The 20,997-nt window shown below is 43.6% G+C and overlaps 1 protein-coding gene across 11 annotated transcripts in view; it reads left to right on the top strand.

The window, feature by feature from the left end:
* Window positions 1-20,997, top strand: part of LOC106561102 (inositol hexakisphosphate and diphosphoinositol-pentakisphosphate kinase 1) — a 73,848-nt gene that overhangs the window by 19,523 nt on the left and 33,328 nt on the right. For all 11 annotated transcript variants that reach the window (XM_082957166.1, XM_082957164.1, XM_014124745.3 and 8 more), the window contains exons 11-21: window positions 311-397; window positions 682-757; window positions 1,030-1,139; window positions 7,694-7,779; window positions 10,950-11,075; window positions 13,915-14,036; window positions 14,225-14,407; window positions 15,128-15,269; window positions 16,193-16,416; window positions 16,866-16,993; window positions 20,872-20,986. In XM_082957166.1, the coding sequence (XP_082813292.1) occupies window positions 311-397; window positions 682-757; window positions 1,030-1,139; window positions 7,694-7,779; window positions 10,950-11,075; window positions 13,915-14,036; window positions 14,225-14,407; window positions 15,128-15,269; window positions 16,193-16,416; window positions 16,866-16,993; window positions 20,872-20,986 (1,399 nt within the window). The remainder of the gene's footprint in view (window positions 1-310; window positions 398-681; window positions 758-1,029; window positions 1,140-7,693; window positions 7,780-10,949; window positions 11,076-13,914; window positions 14,037-14,224; window positions 14,408-15,127; window positions 15,270-16,192; window positions 16,417-16,865; window positions 16,994-20,871; window positions 20,987-20,997) is intronic.

The raw sequence follows: 20,997 nt of genomic DNA, 5'->3' as shown, positions 1-20,997 counted from the left end.
ATAAAAGCTGAAATAAATCATTCTCTCCACTATTATTCTGACAATTTCACATTCTTAAAATAAAGTGGTGATCCTAACTGACCTAAGACAGGGAATTTTTACAAGGATTAAACGTCAGGAATTGTGAAAAACGTTAAATGTAAAAACAAAAAAAGTTTAAATGTATTTGGCTAAAGTGTATGTAAACTTCCGACTTCAACTGTATGTGTGTGTGTTTTTCAAGTATAAATTATCTGTTAATTACTGAGTATTCCAGTAACTTTGGTAAGTTGTCCAACGCTTTGCAACCCTAATGTCACCTGTCCCACAGGATGGAGCTACGCTGTGTCATCGCCATCATCCGCCACGGAGACCGCACCCCCAAACAGAAAATGAAGATGGAAGTCAGACACCCTCTGTGAGTCTGTACATCTTCCCATTTCCTGCTCCTCAAACGCCCCCTCTCCCCATTCCCAGTGGATACATCTTCCTGCTCCCCAAACGCCACCTCTCCCCATTCCCAGTGGATACATCTTCCTGCTCCCCAAACGCCGTCTCTCCCCATTCCCAGTGGACAGAATTTGACACATGCCGTTTAATGACTTTTTTTTTCTGATTAACGTCATATAACAAATACAACTTGTAATTCACCTTCCCCAGTCCTGTTGTGTCTCAATGTTGTATCCGTTGTGTCTTTTTCAGATTCTTTGAGCTGTTTGAGAAGTACGGAGGGTATAAGTCAGGGAAACTGAAATTGAAGAAGCCCAAACAGCTACAGGTCAGTCCAAGTATCTCTTCTTTGCCTGTAACACAGGAACCTGCAGTGTGTTCCTCTGTTGAGGGGAACTCTATTTACGACAATATGGTAGTGCTATATATGGCCTCTACTTCTAATCCAGTTTTTCAATGTTTCTTCCATCTGGAAGTATTTCCGGGCCACTGTTGCCTTCGCTTGCTCTTTGTAGTGGTTAAGGCTTTGGTTGCTGTTAAGCACTTTGACAAATTAGTTTGATTGACTGATGTCAGTCGTGTGTGTTTGTGTGTGTATAGGAGGTGCTGGACATTGCCCGGCTCCTACTGGCTGAGTTGGGCCAGCACACAGACTGTGAGATCGAGGAGAAGAAGGGTAAACTGGAGCAGCTCAAGACTGTCCTGGAGATGTGAGTGAGACGCTTATGGCTGGGTTATGGCCACACACACACGTACGCACACATCATGCCCTGATCTGTCCATTTTATCAACCATGCTGTGTCTATGATGCGTTGGTGTAGAAACCTGCGTCATTGCTGTGTGTGTCTGTAGCCCAATACACAGATTGAATTAGCCTTATTCACTAAGCACACTCTAGCCTAGTAACGTTCACATTTACTTTGTGAACACTCCCCTCCTCCATTCGTTTCTAACTCTTTTTCTCCCTATCTCTTTTCCTCCCTCCTTTCTCTCTCCAAAGGGAATCCAGCTTGAATGACACTCAGTACGCACCTTTCCCCCCCCCTGTCCCTTTAAAGGAAGAGGTTCACTCCTCCTTGTTCTCCGGCACTCACTGTAACCACTGCTACCATTAACCCCTATTCAGAATGATGAGGGATGTTATACTGAACTTAGAATCAGGGAACACTAGACACAACAGTGTGCGTGTGTCCGCGTGCGTTTGGGAGAGTGCTTTGTTGTCTGCAATGCATGTCGTTCTGAAAGTTGCCCTGTAATTCCTCTCATTATCCCTTCGCCCTCCTCCTCACTCTTCTCATCCTCCGTGTACTATATGTAGGCTTACTGTTTGAGCCCGTTGATAATGGTATGGGATTGCATATTAACCAGTTACCATTAGCACCTCATTGACAATAACCAAGGACAACATTCTTGGTTGGATCAAATACAAAGGCCCAGAGTCATTTCAGTATGTTTGAAAAATATACAGTTGAAGTCGGAAGTTTACATACACTTCAGCCAAGTACATCTAAACTCGGTTTTTCACAATTCCTGACATTTAATCCTAGTATTTAATCCAAACATAATCAGGGTCATTATGGCCAAACAGTTCTTTTTTTGTTTCATCAGACCAGAGGACATTTCTCCAAAAAGTACATTCTTTGTCCCCATGTCCAGATGCAAACCGTAGTCTGGCTTTTTTATGGCGGTTTTGGAGCAGTGGCTTCTTCCTTGCTGAGCGGCCTTTCAGGTTATGTCGATATAGGACTCGTTTTACTATGGATATAGATACTTTGTACCTGTTTCCTCCAGCATCTTTACAAGGTCCTTTGCTGTTGTTCTGGGATTGATTTGCACTTTTTTCGCACCAAAGTACGTTCATCTCTAGGAGACAGAACGCATCTTCTTCCTGAGCGGTATGGCGGCTGCGTGGTCCCATGGTGTTTATACTTGCGTACTATTGTTTGTACAGATGAACGTGGTACCTTCAGGTGTTTGGAAATTTCTCCCAAGGACGAACCAGACTTGTGGAAGTCTACCATTTTTTTTCTGAGGTCTTGGCTGATTTCTTTTGATTTTCCCATTATTTCAAGCAAGGAGGCACTGAGTTTGAAGGAAAGGCCTTGAAATACATCTACAGGTACACCTCCAATTGACGTCAATTAGCCTATCAGAAGCTTCTAAAGCCATGACATCATTTTATGGAATTTTCCAAGCTGTTTAAAGGCACAGTCAACTTAGTGTATGTAAACTTCTGACCCACTGGAATTATGCTACAGGGAATTATAAGTGAAATAATCTGTCTGTAAACATTTGTTGGAAAAGTTACTTGTCATGCACAAAGTAGATGTCCTCACCGTCTTGCCAAAACTATAGTTTGTTAACAAGAAATTTGTGGAGTGGTTGAAAAATGAGTTTTAATGACTCCAACCTAAGTGTATGTAAACTTCTGACTTCAACTGTATATACACACACAGAGTACTAGTCAAAAGTCTTGCACACTCTTGGCATTTTCTCAACCAGCTAAATGAGATAGTCACCTGGAATGCATTTCAATTAACAGGTGTGCCTTGTTAAAAGTAAATTTGTGGGATTTCTTGATCGAATTTCTGCTAAGAAACCATGACTAAAGGCCACCAATAATAAGAAGAGACTTGTTTGGGCCAAGAAACACGAGCAATGGACATTACACCGGTGGAAATCTGGCCTTTGGTCTGAGTCCAAATTTGCGATTTTTGGTTCCAACTGCCGTGTCTTTGTGAGACGCCGAGTATGTGAACGGATGATCTCCGCATGTGTGCTTCCCACCGTGGAGCATGAAAGAGGAAGTGTGATGTTGTGGGGGTGCTTTGCTGGTGATGCTGTCTGATTGATTTAGAATTCAAGGCATACTTAACCAGCATGGCTACCACAGCATTCTTCAGCGATATGCCATCCCATCTGGTTTGCGCTTAGTGGGACTATAATTTGTTTTTCAACAGGACAATGACCCAACACACCTCCAGGCTGTGTAAGGGCTATTTGACCAAGAAGGAGAGCGATGGAGTGCTGTATCAGGTGACCTGGCCTCCACAATCCCCCGTCCTCAACCCAATTGAGATGGTTTGGGATGAGTTGGACCGCAGAGTGAAGGAAAAGCAGCCAGCAGCTCAACATATGTGGGAGCTCCTTCAAGACTGTTGGAAAAGCATTCCAGGTGAAGCTGGTTGAGAGAATGCCAAGAGTGTACAAAGCTGTCATCAAGGCAAAGGGTGGCTACTTTGAAGAATCTCAAATATAAATGTTTTTATTTAACACTTTTGGTTACTACATGATTCCATATGTGTTATTTCATAGTTTTGATGTCGTCACTATTATTCTACAATGTAGAAAATAGTACAAATAAAGAACCCTTGAATGAGTGTCAACTTTTGACTGGTACTGTATATATATATATATATATATATATATATATATATATATATACAGTGCATTCGGAAAGTATTCAGACCCCTTGACTTTTGTCCACATTTTGTTTCAGCCTTATTTTAAAATGGATAGAATTTTTTTTTTTTACGTATAAACACAATACCAAAATAATGACAAAGCGAAGAAAAAAAAGATACCTTATTTACATAAGTATTCAAACTCTTTGCTATGAGACTCGAAATTTAGCTCAGTTGCATCCTGTTTTCATTGATCGTCCTTGTTTCTACAACTTGATTGGAGTCCACCTGTGGTAAATTCAATTGATTAGACATGATTTGAAAAGGTGCACATACCTGTCTATATAAGGTCCCATAGTTGACAGTACATGTCAGAGCAAAAACCAAGCCATGAGGTCGAAGGAATTGTGTCTGTAGAGCTCTGAGATAGGATTATGTCAATGCACAGAACTGGGGAAGGGTACCCAAAAATGCTGCAGCGTTGAATGTCCCCAAGAACACAGTGGCCTGCATCATTCAGTAGTCTGGAACTACCAAGACTCTTCCAAGAGCTGGCTGCTCAGCCAGACTGAGCAATCAGGGGAGAAGGGCCTTGGTCAGGGAGGTGACAGATGGAAGCGACTCCTCAGTAAAAAAGGCACATAACAGCCTGCTTGGAGTTTATCTAAAGGCACCTAAAAGACTATCAGACCATGAGAAACAAGATTCTCTGGTCTGATGAAACCAAGATTGAACTCTTTGGACTGAATGCCAAGCGTCACATCTGGAGGGAACCTGGCACCATCCCTATGGTGAAGCATGGTGGTGGCAGCAGCATGCTGTGGGGATGTTTTTCAGTGACAGGGAGACTAGTCTGGATCGAGGGAAAGATTAACAGAGCAAAGTACAGAGATGATAGTGGTTTCTTTGCAGCAATTTGACCATGAAGGCCTGATTCTCCTATGAACAGTTGATGTTGTTGTCTGTTACTTTTATTTGGTCTGCAATCTGAGATGCAGTTAACTCTAATCAATTCATCCTCTGAAGTTGAAGAAAAGTTCTTGACATTTTCCATATTGACTGACCTTCATGTCTTTTAAAGTAATGATGGACTGTAATTTATTTGCATATTTTGAGCTGTTCCATAATATGGACTTGGTCTTTTACCAAATAGGGCTATCTGTCATTGTAAGTAAGAATTTGTTCTTAACTGACTTTCCTACTAAAAAGGTTAATAAAATATATAATAAAATATATCTGTAAACCACCCCTACCTTGTCACAACACAACTGATTGGCTCAAATGGATTAAGAAATTAACTTTTAACAAGGAACACCTGTTAATTGAAATGCATTCCAGGTGACTACCTCATGAAGCTGGTTGAGAGAATGCCAAGAGTGTGCAAAGCTATCATCAAGGCAAAGGGTGGCTACTTAGAAAATCAAATATAAAATATATTTTGATTTGTTTAACCCTTTTTCTGGTTACTAAATGATTCCATATGTGTTATTTCATCGTTTTGATGTCTTCACTATTATTCTACAATGTAGAAAATAGTCAAGATAAAGCAAAACCCTTGAATGAGTAGGTGTCCAAACTTTTGACTGGTAATGTATATTTATTTATTCATTTAAAGTTTGTTTTGTACATTCCACATTTTGTTACATTACAGCTTTACTCTAAGATTGATGACATTTTTTTTTCTTCTCATCAATCTACATGCAATACCCCATAATGACTAAGGTTTTTAGAAATGTTTACAGATTTAAAAACTGAAATATTACATTTACGTAAGTATTCAGACCGTTTACACAGTACTTTTGAAGCACCTTTGCCAGCGATTACAGCCTCGAGTCTTCTTGGGTATGACGCTACAAGCTTGGCACACCTGTATTTGGGGAGTTTCTCCCGTTCTTCTCTGCAGATCCTCTCAAGTTCTGTCAGGTTGGATGGGGAGCGTTGCTGAACAGCTATTTTCAGGTCTCTGCAGAGACTCAGACCATGAGAAACAAGATTCTCTGGTCTGATAAAACCTAGATTGAACTCTTTGGCTTGAAACCTAGCACTATCCCTACGATGAAGCGTGGTGGTGGCGGCATCTTGCTGTGGGGATTTTTTTCAATGGCAGGAACTGGGAGACTAGTCAAGATCGAGGAAAAGATGAACAGTGCAAAGTACAGAGATTATTTATGAAAACCTGCTCCAGAGCGCTGAGGACCTCAGACTGGGGTGAAGATTCACCTTCCAACAGGACAAAGACCCTAAGCATCAGCCAAGACAACGCTGGAGTGGCTTCAGGACAAGTCTCAATGTCCTTGAGTGGCCCAGTCAGAGACAGGACTTTAACAGACACAATGTAGTTGAGTACGGTTACATGCACACAGCGTGATTTTTGTGGATAATCAGATTAATATAATGGTTTGATTAAAATGTTTCAATTCTTTGCAAGAACGATTTCCCTAATAATCCTGTTTACATGGACACATCTGAAATAAGGCTACCTGATGGCACTCTGAGAAATTCCCGAAAATCAACAATTAAAATAAACTTTCTACCACAGTCACTGTTATTTTTGGTAAACGTATTTGAGTCGGGACATATATAAAGTTTGCATGTGAAAACTACTTCTAAGATTCATACATTCAATTGTTCCAAACTCACTTCACTCGCACTAAAGAGGGAGGTTTGCGCTACCTGTGCTGGCTCAGGTAGATTAGATGAAATACACCGCTGGAATGCCCCTTTTTTTTAAACTGTTTAGTAATTTCGAAAGATTGCGCCGAAAACCAGGTTTCAATTGGCGTATGCTTATTTAGAAATTGACCTTACGCCGATTATGATAAACAAATTTAAGGTGTTTTACATGACTTTTGCATAATCTGCCTACTGCCGTAATTCGTTTTAATATCGAATTATTCCTGTGCATGTAAACATACTCATTGTCTGTTGGAGCAGGTCCTCGTTACGCATTTGATCTGTGTGCGTAGGGCCTAAAGCTGTGGGCAATGGGGAATCCAGGATCAGTCGTAAACACTGATGGTATCGCCTATCAAATCCATTTTCCATCACGGGGCCGTCATGTACTTGGTCTGTAAGTCTTGTCATACTACATGTTTGTCCCAAGGACTCCTAATCGTTTTCCTATTAGAGGACAGTATGTTTCTATTAGTGGCGGATATGCTAAATTATTATCATAGCCGGTGCATTGAACAGCTGCTGTTACATAGCGCAGTATTGCCACAGCACTGTATCGCAAACCACAGTGGAGGCCGAGAGACAATTTTACCCAATCGGGTGGGTGGAATTCCAATGGTGTCGTCTTTCACCCCTGAGTGCTATGCACTTTAAACAGAAGCCTGTCACGTTCAAAAGGACAGCGCTATTATGGCACATGAGGGATTAATAGTGACACACAGTGACAGCGGGTGTCCAAAATTCACACACAAAACAACCCAAAACATGTTTCCAGAAACATGGTAGGCAGCTAGTTTAGCCTAACTAGCAACTTATTGACTGACAGACTGAGCACCTGCTAGCTAGCGTTTGAAGCTGGTGGGAGACTGTTTTCTGTTCTCAACCATGGTTCTGAAATTAAACGTGTCCAAGGTTGGAGTCAATTCCATGAAATTAAAAAAAAAAAGGTCAAAATCAGGAGATTAATTGAAATTCAGTCCAATAAATAATTGAATTCAATCCAAGAAAATATTTATATTTTTAAAATGTGGGTCTTTTTAAATGTACTTCCTGACTTGACAGATTTAGATTGGAGTTGAGTTCAATGCTGGTCTTGACATGTCACATGTCTGGGTTTGTGTGTGTACTGTACATGTATAATGATGACTGGAGCTTCATTAAGTGAAGATACCCCGTGTGTCTTCCAGGTATGGGCATTTCTCAGGCATCAACAGGAAAGTGCAGCTCACGTACCTGCCCAACGGACAGCCCAAAGCCTCCAGTGAGGAAGAAGGTAGGGAGTCACAACCTTACACTATATCTGGTCATGTTCATGATTACACATACACTATACAGTTGAAGTCGGAAGTTTATATACATCTTAGCCAAATACATTTAAACTCAGTTTTTCAGAATTCCTGACATTTAATCCTAGTAACAATTCCTTGTCTTAGGTCAGTTAGAATCCCCGTGGAAATGTCAGAATAATAGTAGAGAATGATTTATTTCAGCTTTTATTTCTTTCATCACATTCCCAGTGGGTCAGAAGTTTACATACACTTCTAATTAGTATTTGGTAGTGTAACAGTTTAGCTTCCGTCCCTCTCCTCGCCCCAACCTGGGCTTGAACCAGGGACCCTCTGCACACATCAACAACAGTCACCCATGAAGCATCGTTACCCAACGCGCCACAAAAGCCGCGGCCCTTGTAGAGCAAGGGGAACAACTACTTCAGGTCTCAGAGCGAGTGACATCACCCGATTGAACCGTTATTAGCGCGCACCACCGCTAACTAACTAGCCATTTCACATCGGTTACACTAGCATTGCGTTTAAATTGTTTAACTTGGGTCAAACCTTTCGGGTAGCCTTCCACAAGCTTCCCACAATAAGTTTGGTGAATTTTGGCCCATTCCTCCTGACAGAGCTGGTGTAACCGAGTCAGGTTTGTAGGCCTCCTTGCTCACACACACTTTTTCAGTTCTGCCCACAAGTTTTCTATAGGAGTGAGGTCAGGGCTTTGTGATGGCCACTCTAATACCTTGACTTTGTTGTCCTTAAGCCATTTTTCCACAACTTTGGAAGTATGCTTGGGGTCATTGTCCATTTGGAAGACCCATTTGCGACCAAGCTTTAACTTCCTGACTGATGTCTTGATGTTGCTTCATTATATCCACATAATTTTCCTCATGACGCCATCTATTTTGGAAAATGCACCAGTCCCTCCTGCAGCAAAGCACCCCCACAACATGATGCTGCCACCCCCGTGCTTCACGGTTGGGATGGTGTTCTTCGGCTTGCAAGCATCCCCCTTTTTCCTCCAAACATAATGATGGTCATTATGTTCTATTTTTGCTTCATCAGACCAGAGGACATTTCTCCAAAAAGTACGCTATTTGGCCCTATGTGCAGTTGCAAACTGTAGTCTGGCTTTTTTATGGCGGTTTTGGAGCAGTGGCTTCTTCCTTGCGGAGCGGCCTTTCAGGTTATGTCGATATAGGACTCGTTTTACTGTGGATATAGATACTTTTGTACCTGTTTCCTCCAGCGTCTTCACAAGGTCCTTTGTATTGATTTGCACTTTTTGCACCAAAGTACATTAGTCTCTAGGAGACAGAACACGTCTCCTTCCTGAGCGGTATGACGGCTGCGTGGTCCCATGGTGTTAATACTTGCGTACTATTGTTTGTACAGATGAACGTGGTACCTTCAGGCGTTTTGAAATTGCTCCAAAGGATGAACCAGACTTGTGGAAGTCTCCAATTCTTTTTCTGAAGTCTTGGCTGATTTCTTTTGATTTTCCCATGATGTCAAGCAAAGAGGTACTGAGTTTGAAGGTAGGCCTTGAAATACATCCACAGGTACACCTCCAAATGACTCAAATGTTGTCAATTAGCCTATCAGAAGCTTCTAAAGCCATGACATCCTTTTCTGGAATTTTCCAAGCTGTTTAAAGGCACAGTCAACTTAATGTATGTAAACTTCTGACCCACTGGAATTGTGATACAATGAATTATAAGTGAAATAATCTGTCTGTAACAAAATTGTTGGCAAAATTACTTGTCATGCACAAAGTAGATGTCTTAACCAACTTGCCAAAACTATAGTTTGTTAACAAGAAATTTGTGGAGTGGTTGAAAAACACTTAGGTTGGAGTCATTAAAACTTGTATGTAAACTTCCGACTTCAACTGTATATACAAAAGTATGTGGACACCCCATCAAATGAGTGGATATGGCAATTTAGCCACAACCATTGCTGACAGGTGTTTAAAATCGAGCACACACCCACGCAATCTCCATAGACAAACATTGGCAGTAGAATGGCCTTATTGAAGAGCTCAGTGAATTTCAACGTTGCACCTTGATCCAATAGAATGCCACTTTTCCAACAAGTCAGTTCGTCAAATTTCTGCCCTGCTAGAGCTGCCCCGGTCAACTAAGTGCTGTTATTGTGAAGTGGAAATATCTAGGAGCAACAATGGCTCAGTCGTGAAGTGGTAAGCCGTACAAGCTCACAGAACAGGACCACTGAGGCTCGTAGCTCGTAAAAATAGTTTTTCTTCACAAACTGCCTCTGGAAGCAACGTCAGCACAATAACTGTTAATCTGGAGCTTCTTAAAATGGGTTTCCATGGCCGATCTGCCGCACACAAGCCTAAGATGTGCAATGCCAAGCGTCGGCTGGAGTGATGTAAAGCTAGCCGCCATTGGACTCTGGAGCAATGGAAACACGTTCTCTGATGAATCAGGCTTCACCATCTGGCAGTCCAACGGAATTATCTGGTTTGGCAGATGCCAGAAGAACGCTACCTGTCCCAATGCATAGCGCCAACTGTAAAGTTTGGAGGAGGAATAATGGTCTGGGTCTGTTTTTCATGGTTTGGGCTAGGCCCCTTAGTTCCATTGAAGGGAAATATTAACGCTAAAGCATACAATGACATTCTAGACAATTCTGTGCTTTCAACTTTGTGGCAATAGTTTTGGGGAAGAACCTTTCCTGTTTTAGCATGACAATGCCCCCGTGCACAAAGTGAGGTCCTGGTTTCTCGAGATCGGTGGGGAAGAACTTGACTGGCCTGCACAGAGCCCTGACCTCAACCCCATCGAACACCTTTGGGATGAATTGGATCGCTGACTGCGAGCCAGGCCTAATCGCCCAACATTATTGCCCGACCTCACTAATTCTCTTGCGGCTGAATGGAAGCAAGTCCCCGCAGCAATGTTCCAACATCTAGTGGAAAGCCTTCCCAGAAGATTGGAGGCTGTTATAGCAGCAAAGGTGGACCCAACTCCATATTAATGCCTATGATTTTGGAATGAGATGTTCGACGAGCAGGTGTCCACATACTTTTGGTCATGTAGTGTACTTTTGACATGCACGTGACCTTTCTGCTTTTTTTTGTGATTTAACTGCAGGACCTAATGCAGGTGTGTGTGCGTGTATGTGTATTATTGTTGTACAGAAGGTCCGAAGGAGGGTCCATCTCTGCTGCTGGTGTTGAAGTGGGGAGGGGAGCTGACCCCGGCAGGCAGAGTACAGGCTGAGGAGCTGGGGAGGGCCTTCCGCTGCATGTACCCTGGAGGACAAGGTACAGTACTCTACTACTGGACACGCCTCACCACTACACTGTACTGTATACTACTTCTATATACTGACCTAGGGCTAGATGGAAGTTTGTATGGGCACAATTTAGTCAAACCCAAATAATTTGAAACAAAAAGCACCTCTGGTTTCAATGTAAATCAATTCAACTACTGCTATAAAAAGCAGTTGAATTACATGTAGATAAAGCTGTAAAGTGATTGATAAGAAAATGTCTCTGCGTATTCTGTCTGTCCCAACATACAGTAACACATTTATAGAGCCCCTAATTTCTCTTTGTGAAGTCACAAGGTCATGAAAAACTCAGGACTTTACACAATGTCCCAAAGGCTAACTCCATGTGCTTAACTCAGTTTTTAGTAAATCATGAATTGAGGTCAATGGGAGATTTGTAAGTCTCAAATTACGCGTTCTGATCTGGTGAGGATTTGTCCCAGCATCACTTCTGCCTGCCTTTCTCATTGCTGAAGGGGAATCCAATCTCAAACAAAGACAAACATGTTCTTGGTGGACACACCTTTCTTTGCACTTGACATTTACACTCTGATTTCACCTCCTCCAAAGGCTCTCTACCATGACCTCACGTGTTACTGTTCTTAACATACTGGGTGTCATTGACACGTTTTGTTTTAGGTTCAGTGGAAGAGTCTGATTTTCTGAATAAAAGCTTGTTGCTTTCTCTCTTCCTGAAAATGTCATATGGGCATTTTAGAAGATGCACTGTCTTGTTAAGATGATTGTTAATCACACTCAATTTCTAACAAAAATGAAACGCTAAGCACAAACTCACTGCAGGATTATTCAACATGGAATTTGCCAGGTCTTATTCATTAGTCAAGCAAAATCTTTGAGTCCAGATTGTGTTTTACACATGAGGATTTTTAAATATATTTTTTGTATTTTGAATTGTTACCAAATGTACAAGGGAGGTCCACTCTCCCCTTCCTGCCTAGTGTCATTTTCATACCCAGGTTTATTGTAATGTTCTAATCCCAAGGTACTGTAGTAACATCACTATATTTGCATTAGGCTTTCCCATGTATGCTTTCTAAATAATGTTTATACTACCTACACTAGACCATGCATGATGAAACTACTCTTCCAAGCAAAGCCCAGCAAACTAAGTGGAAAGTGACTTATTTTTAGATGACTATATGGCGGGCCGATCTTTATTTATTTATATATATAAATATAATATAATTTTTTTCCATCTTCTTGCTATGCTTTTAAAAAATTATTTATATATATATTTTTTTGTACCAGGGCCTCCCGAGTGGCGCAGCGGTCTAAGGCACTTAATCTCTGGAGGCCTCACTACAGATCCGGGTTTGATCCCGGGCTGTGTCGCAGCCGGCCGCAACCGGGAGACCTATGAGGCGGCGCACAATTGGCACAGCGTCGTCCGGGTTAGGGGAGGGTTTGGCCGGCTGGGATGTCCTTGTCCCATCGCGCTCTAGCGACTCCTTGTGGCGGCCGGGCCCATGCACGCTGACTTCGGTCACCAGCTGTATGGCGTTTCCTCCGACACATTGGTGCGGCTGGCTTCCGGGGTTAAGCGAGCATGTGTCAAGAAGCAGTGCGGCTTGGCGGGGTTGTGTTTCGTCAGACGCATGGCTCTCGACCTTAGCCTCTCCCGAGTTCATACAGGAGTTGCAGCGACGGGACAAGACTAACCACCAATTGGATACCACGAAATTGGGGAGAAAATGGGTGAACATTACCACAAAAAAAACAAGGAGTGTTTAGAGTACGGTCTCCTAGTGTACTTTTTCTGTTAATTCTGCTCTTGTCTTCTTACCTCTTGCACTGTATACTAGAAGGTAGCCGCAGGCGCCTTGGCTTCGAGTCTCTTATTGGTAAGAAGGGTTTGGACTTTGCTCCCGCTGTTAACTGTCACGAATGGATACATTCAAACTGCATCGTCCTCATTACACTACTCACCCATTCCACTGGCTAACCTGGGAACCTTGGGAGGTTTGGGTTTTATCATAGGAACGATATGTATTTTGCTGTAGGTTTGTGTGAAAGGGTCCTTTTGAGGTGATCCGTCGATCCAAGGACGCAAAGTTGTTTGGTCATCTGCAAACGCAGTTTCATGACTCGGCAAGTTTTGAAGCCGTTCAGTGATTGCGGATCATCTCATACTAACAATGCTCTTGGCAATTCTCCATGGGTTGGAATTGTTTGTCTGAGAAAAGCCAGCAACCTAGCTTCGGTTTCACTTCCAAACGAAAACGAGCATGATAACTGAGTTGTTTAGTTAAGGATTTCGACCACATTCCATGTGTTTTTAACCATTTTTCTTCCCAGGTATGAGATGTGAAGGACTTGCTTTCCTTCCTTTTCAGGTGAACAGAATCCAGTTGAGCGATATTTGTTTTATTTATTATTTATTTTTTTGTCACCAAATAACACTGTTTCCTCCCTCATCAACTGCAGATATATACTACCTATATGTTTTTGTGCACACACAGTCTGTGCTGTTACGTCGGCGTGCACCAGAGGAGGCTGGTGGGAGGAGCTATAGGAGGACGGGCTCATTGTAATGTCTGGAATGGAATTATTAGGAACGGTATCAAACAGGTCAAAAATATGGAACCCACATGTTTGACTCGTTCCCAATAATTCCATTCCAGACATTACAATGAGCTCATCCTCCTAGAACTTCTCTCACCAGCCTCTTCTGGCAGGCACCATTTGTTCTCGCTCTCCCTTCCTCTGTGATGTCCTGTAAGCCTGATGTTCGTGTGTGTGTGTGTGTGTGTGTGTGTGTGTGTGTGTGTGTGTGTGTGTGTGTGTGTGTGTGTGTGTGTGTGACCCTGTAGGGGACTATGCCGGTTTCCCTGGCTGTGGTCTGCTTCGTTTACACAGTACCTACCGCCACGACCTCAAGATCTACGCTTCAGACGAAGGCCGTGTACAGATGACCGCTGCCGCTTTTGCGAAGGTATGTTTACAGTACCGTGTGTGTGATGCATGCTCACTGTATATGAAAGCCTGGTTCCTTTCGTTTGTGTTCAGTGTCAATACATCTCTCCCTTTGCATGTATGAACACTTTCTGTGTACAGAACATATTGTTCCGCTCGTGTGTGTGTGTGTGCACGTGTATATCTCATAACTGTCTTATTGTGTAGGGTCTGCTGGCTCTGGAGGGGGAGCTGACTCCCATCCTGGTGCAGATGGTGAAGAGTGCCAACATGAACGGCATGCTGGACAGCGACAGTGAGTCTCTGACCGATTGCCAGCAGAGGGTGAAGGCACGCCTCCATGAGATCATGCAGAAAGACCAGGACTTCACTGAGGCAGACTACCAAAAGGTACAGTCTGTATATTCCTTCATCGAGACCACTTCTACCCACCCAATCGTTGTTGGAAAGGCCATAGGAGGAAAGCTCTTTTTTTGAAATGGTTAACATTTAACTCGGGGCTCCCGAGTGGCGCACCGGGCTAAGGCATTGCATCTCAGTGTTGGACCAGCGTCGTCCGGGTGTAGGCTGTCATTGAAAATAACAATTTGTTCGTTAACTGACTTGCATAGTTAAATAAAGGTTCAATTTTAAAAAAGCCTGCAGGTGTAATGCCTTAATAGTTATAATAAGCATGAATGAGCCAATAATAATAATAATAATAATATGCATTCAACGAAGAATCATTATGAGATGCTCATGACTAGTATTTCAATACATGATACAATAACTACATCATAATGTATTATAACTGCTGGCGTTTAGTAAACTATGACTGAAATGGTCACCCGTTACACTCTTACACTGTTGTGAGGCTCCATTGACAATTCCATCAACTTGAGCAGTCCTTAAAGTGTTTTTTTAGATTTGATTATTTTTAATCTACCATCCTGTTTCTTATCCATTCCTTACTGTACCGCCTTCAACTGATCATGCCATTGCTGTCAGTCTCCAGAGTCTCACATAACATTTCAACACTACCTGTTATGGATACCAACACTGGCATTGCACAGTTTCATTAAGTTCTGCATGATTTGTACCACTGTAATAGCGTGTGACTATGTGCTGCAGCTGGCCCCTACTGGCAGCCCCTCTCTGGTCAACTCCATGAAGATCATAGGGAACCCAGTGAGGACGTGTGACCAGGTCTACGCCCTCATCCAGAGACTCACCTCCCAGATCCGTAAAAGGCTCGAGGACCCCAAATCTGCAGGTCTGTTCTCTGCCCAGCCTGCTTAGAATTGAATGGAATTGAAATACTTTATTGTCCAATGTAAGACTTTTTGACCCATTCCTAATAGGTCAAAATGTAAACATTAGTGGAGATAGGTTTCCAGGTTTGAATTCACTGTTACATTTGCTACCAAAGAGCGGTGCGGTAGCTAACTAGCCAACTGTAAATAAGTGAATTGTTTTACCTCCATTAGATAGAGAAGTTATTGACGGTTAGTTATCTACCACTCCTACACTCTTTTGCTAGCTATCGGAATGCCGTCGTGTCAAAAATATACCTCCAAAAATGACTAGGTGTCTCCAGTTTTGTTTACATCTTGCTAATGTGATATACACTGAACAGAAATATAGATGCTACATGTGAAGGGTTGGTCCCATGTTTCATGAGCTGAAATATCAGATCCCAGAAATATAAAATCATATTTCTCTCAAATGTTATGCACAACTTTGTTTATCCCTGTTAGTGAGCATTTCTCCTTTGCCAAGAAAATCCATCCACCTGACAGTTGTGACATATCAAGAAGATGATTTAACAGCATGATCATTACACAGGTGCACCTTGTGCTGGGGACAATAAAAGGCCAGTCTAAAATGTGCAGTTTTGTCACACAACACCTTTCCACAGATGTCTCAAGTTTTGAGGGTGCGTGTAATTGGCATGGTGACTGCAGGAATGTCCACCAGAGCTGTTGCCAGAGAATTGAATGTACATTTCTCTACCATAAGCCGCCTCCAACATCGTTTTAGCTAGTTTTGCAGTACGTCCAACTGGCCTCACAACTGCAGACCACGTGTATGGTGTCGTGTGGTCGAGCGGTTTGCTGATGTCAACGTAGTGTACAGAGTGCACTTGGTGGTGGGATTGTTTTTTTTAATGTAAACTAAGTCCTTTCCTGTTCCCAGACCTGCAGCTGTACCACAGTGAGACCCTGGAGCTGATGCTGCAACGCTGGTCCAAGCTGGAAAGGGACTTCCGGAATAAGAGCGGCCGCTACGACATCAGTAAGATCCCAGACATCTACGACTGTGTGAAGTACGACACGCAGCACAACTCCACGCTGGGCCTGGAGGACACATTGGAGCTGTTCAGGCTGTCCCGTGCCCTGGCCGACATCGTCATACCTCAGGTGGGGGGGGGGGGAGACGAATACCCACACGTTCACGTTTACCTGCGCAAACGGGGACTATGTCAGTTGTCTAGACCTAAGTGGGGAGCATGACTTATGAACATTTCTTTGCTCCTGGTTGGATAGAGAAACGTGAACACGCACAGAGGGAAGGATTTTTGACAAGCGTGTTACTTTAGACTCCCGTCCCCTCAGTCTCTGAGGATGATTATGGCTCAAGATGGTTCTTTCTTACTCCTTATCATTTCCTTTTTTAAATGCGTAATGCCGACTAAGCTTACTTTGCTATCCCTTCAAGTACAGTAAGCCTGGCTATGAAATTACTGTTTTAGGAACCTGTCAGAAAATGATCAACCAAAGTAACATCTTTAAGTTGAAGCTTATTTAAAGGCCAAATCATTTCCTGAAAACATACCTTTGAGCATGCATTTTTCTGTTTCTCTCTCCAGGAGTATGGCATCAATAAGCCAGAAAAGATGGACATTGCCCAGGCCTACTGCCTGCCCTTGATGAAGAAGATCCAGCTAGACCTGCAGAGGACCCACGAGGACGAGGCCGTCAACAAGCTGCACCCACTGTGAGTTGCAGTGCCACCTGTGACCACGGTCTGAGGCTCAGTGCCACTGATCTAGGATCAGTTGTTATTATAGATACTCATCACTGTGCTGCAGTTGGTCCCACACTGTCTTTGTCCATTGTCTGAGCCCGAGTTCTTATTAGATCCCTGTTATAATGGGTGTGTTACCGCTTTACAAAGATTTTTTTTAATTAGTTGGACGCACAGGATTTACTGCTGCTCCCGGACCAGGCCCAAATCCCTGTCATTCGAATGAAGAGGAGACACTGATACAAGGGGTGCATATCTGGGTGCCTTGTAAGAATTAGTCTACGAGTGGGTAACCCACCTCTACCATCCGTCCTATTGGCCAGTGTGCAATCATTGGAGAATAAACTGGATGAGCTCCGTTCGAGACTATCCTATCAATGGGACATTAAAAACTATAATATCTTATGTTTCCCAGAAGAGGCCTGGCAGAAGAAGAGGCTAATGCAGGCAAACTTAAATCTGTTTTACCTAATTTCTACTAGCGTGTCACATGTGCAACCAGAGGGAAAAAAACTAGACCACCTTTACTCCACACACAGAGACTCGTACAAAGCTCGCCCTCCATTTGGCAAATCTGACCATAATTCTATCCTCCTGATTCCTGCTTACAAGCAATAATTTAAGCAGGAAGCACCAGTGACTCACTCAATACGCAAGTGGTCAGATGACGCAGATGCTAAACTACAGGACTGCTTTGCTAGCACAGACTGGAATATGTTCCGGGATTCTTCCAAATCAGTCACCACTTCATCAATAAGTGCATTGATGACGCCGTCCCCACAGTGACCATACGTACATATCCCAGCCAGATTGTGTGATTAGGCTCTCTGTAGCCGATATGAGTAAGACCTTTAAACAGGTCAACATTCACAAGGATGCAGGGCCAGACGGATTACCAGGATGTGTACTCCGAGCATGCGCTGACCAACTGGCAAGTGTCTAACTGAACTGTTCAACCTCTCCCTGACCGAGTCTGTAATACCAACATGTTTCAAGCAGACATCCAAAGTCCCTGTTCCCAAGAACGCCAAGGTAACCTGCCTAAATGACAACCGACCTCACTCACGTCTGTAGCCATGAAGTGCTTTGAAAGGCTGGCGATGGCTCACAACACCATCATCCCATAAAACATAGACCCACTCCAATTCGCAGTGGGGTGCCAGGACAAAAACTTCTCCCTCAACCTGAGGAAGACAAAGGAGCCGATCGTGGACTACAGGATAAAGAGGGCCGAGCATGCCCGCATTCACATCGGCGGGGCTGTAGTGGTCCAACCACACCAAGTCAGTCGTAAAGAGTTCACATCAACGCCTTTTCCCTCTCAGATCCTCAAAAAGTTCTACAGATGCACCATCGAGAGCATCCTGACTGGTTGCATCACCGCATGGTATGGCAACTGCTCCGCATCCGCTACAGAGGGTAGTGCGTACGGCCCAGTACATCACTGGGGCCAAGCTTCCTGCCATCCAGGACCTCTATACCAGGCGGTGTCAGAAGAAGGCCCTAGTCATAGACTGTTCTCTCTGGTATCGCAAGGCAAGCCATACCGGAGCGCCAAGTCTAGGTCAATAGAACAGTTAATCAAATGGCTACCCGCACTATTTGCATTGGACCCCTTTTTTACGCTTCTGCTACTCTGTCTATGCATAGTCACTTTACCCCTACCTACATGTACATATGACCTCAATGTCCTCGACTAACCCGTACCCCCGCACATCGACTCCCTGTATATATCCTGGTTATTAATTTATTATGTTACTTTTTTTTTACTTTTGTTTAATTAACATTTTCTTACTCTGCATTGTTGGTTAAGGGCTTGTAAGTAAGCATTTCACAGTAAGGTCTACACCTATTGTATTCGGCAAATGTGACAAATAAATACAATTTTATTTGATTGTTGAAAAATTATTTCCAAATGCATTTCAAATACCCCTAGGACTAAACACACCTGGGTTCAAATGCATGGAGTATTTAAATATTTGTATTTGAAAATACACTTATTTCCAAATATACACTGCTCAAAAAAATAAAGGGAACACTAAAATAACACATCCTAGATCTGAATGAATGAAATAATCTTATTAAATACTTTTTTCTTTACATAGTTGAATGTGCTGACAACAAAATCACACAAAAATAATCAATGGAAATCCAATTTATCAACCCATGGAGGTCTGGATTTGGAGTCACACTCAAAATTCAAGTGGAAAACCACACTACAGGCTGATCCAACTTTGATGTAATGTCCTTAAAACAAGTCAAAATGAGGCTCAGTAGTGTGTGTGGCCTCCACGTGCCTGTATGACCTCCCTACAACGCCTGAACATGCTCCTGATGAGGTGGCGGGTGGTCTCCTGAGGGATCTCCTCCCAGACCTGGACTAAAGCATCCGCCAACTCCTGGGCAGTCTGTGGTGCAATGTGGCGTTGGTTGATGGAGCGAGACATGATGTCCCAGATGTGCTCAGTTGGATTCAGGTCTGGGGAAGGGGCTGGCCAGTCCATAGCATCAATGCCTTCCTCTTGCAGGAACTGCTGACACACTCCAGCCACATGAGTTCTAGCATTGTCTTGCATTAGGAGGAACCCAGGGCCAACCGCACCGCATATGGTCTCACAAGGGGTCTGAGGATCTCATCTCGGTACCTCATGGCAGTCAGGCTACCTCTGGTGAGCACATGGAGGGCTGTGCGGCCCCTCAAAGAAATGCCACCCCACACCATGACTGACCCACCGCCAAACCGGTCATGCTGGAGGATGTTGCAGGCAGCAGAACATTCTCCATGGCGTCTCCAGACTCTGTCACATGTGCTCAGTGTGAACCTGCTTTCATCTGTGAAGAGCACAGGGCGCCAGTGGCGAATTTTCCAATCTTGGTGTTCTCTGGCAAATGCCAAACGTCCTGCACGGTGTTGGGCTGTAAGCACAACCCCCACCTGTGGACGTCGGGCCCTCATACCACCCTCATGGAGTCTGTTTCTGACCGTTTGAGCAGACACATGCACATTTGTGGCCTGCTGGAGGTCATTTTGCAGGGCTCTGGCAGTGCTCCTCCTGCTCCTCCTTGCACAAAGGCAGAGGTAGCGGTCCTGCTGCTGGGTTGTTGCCCTCCTACGGCCTCCTCCACGTCTCCTGATGTACTGGCCTGTCTCCTGGTAGCGCCTCCATGCTCTGGACACTACGCTGACAGACACAGCAAACCTCCTTGCCACAGCTCGCATTGATGTGCCATCCTGGATGAGCTGCACTACCTGAGCCACTTGTGTGGGTTGTAGACTCCGTCTCATGCTACCACTAGAGTGAAAGCACCGCCAGCATTCAAAAGTGACCAAAACATCACCACCTGCAGAACCACTCCTTTATTGGGGGTGTCTTGCTAATTGCCTATAATTTCCACCTGTTGTCTATTCCATTTGCACAACAGCATGTGAAATTTATTGTCAATCAGTGTTGCTTCCTAAGTGGACAGTTTGATTTCACAGAAGTGTGATTGACTTGGAGTTACATTGTGTTGTTTAAGTGTTCCCTTTATTTTTTGGAGCAGTGTATATTCCAATATTGTACTTGTATTTTCTAATGAAATACTTACTTAAAAATGTATGTGAAAGTAATTGCAATAAATAGTATTAAATAATATTAGAATTGTGATCGCCCTAGGAGCAGTTCTTAAAACACCGTGTTGAGTAGTGAGTGCCGCTTTCCTAGGTCCAGTTTTGGCTATGTACCACTACCACTGAGTGAGCCACTGTCCCAGGTTCAGTTTCTATCCAGTAAACCCTCCATTGAGGTGTGTCTCTAGAGCCCCCGTAAGTGATCACCCTTTGTCTTTCATTCCCTCTGGTGGTTCAGGTACTCACGGGGGGTCATGTCTCCAGGGCGTCACGTCCGGACCCGCCTCTATTTCACCAGCGAGAGCCACGTCCACTCGCTGCTCAGCATCTTCCGCTACGGCGGACTACTGGATGTACGTTGTCA

The sequence above is a fragment of the Salmo salar genome, chromosome 10, assembly GCF_965601325.2.
Source record: "Salmo salar chromosome 10, fSalSal1, whole genome shotgun sequence".
In the NCBI taxonomy this organism is placed as follows: Eukaryota; Metazoa; Chordata; class Actinopteri; order Salmoniformes; family Salmonidae; genus Salmo; species Salmo salar.
Note: the sequence above shows the minus strand (reverse complement) of the source record. Positions and strands in the feature narration are given on the sequence as shown.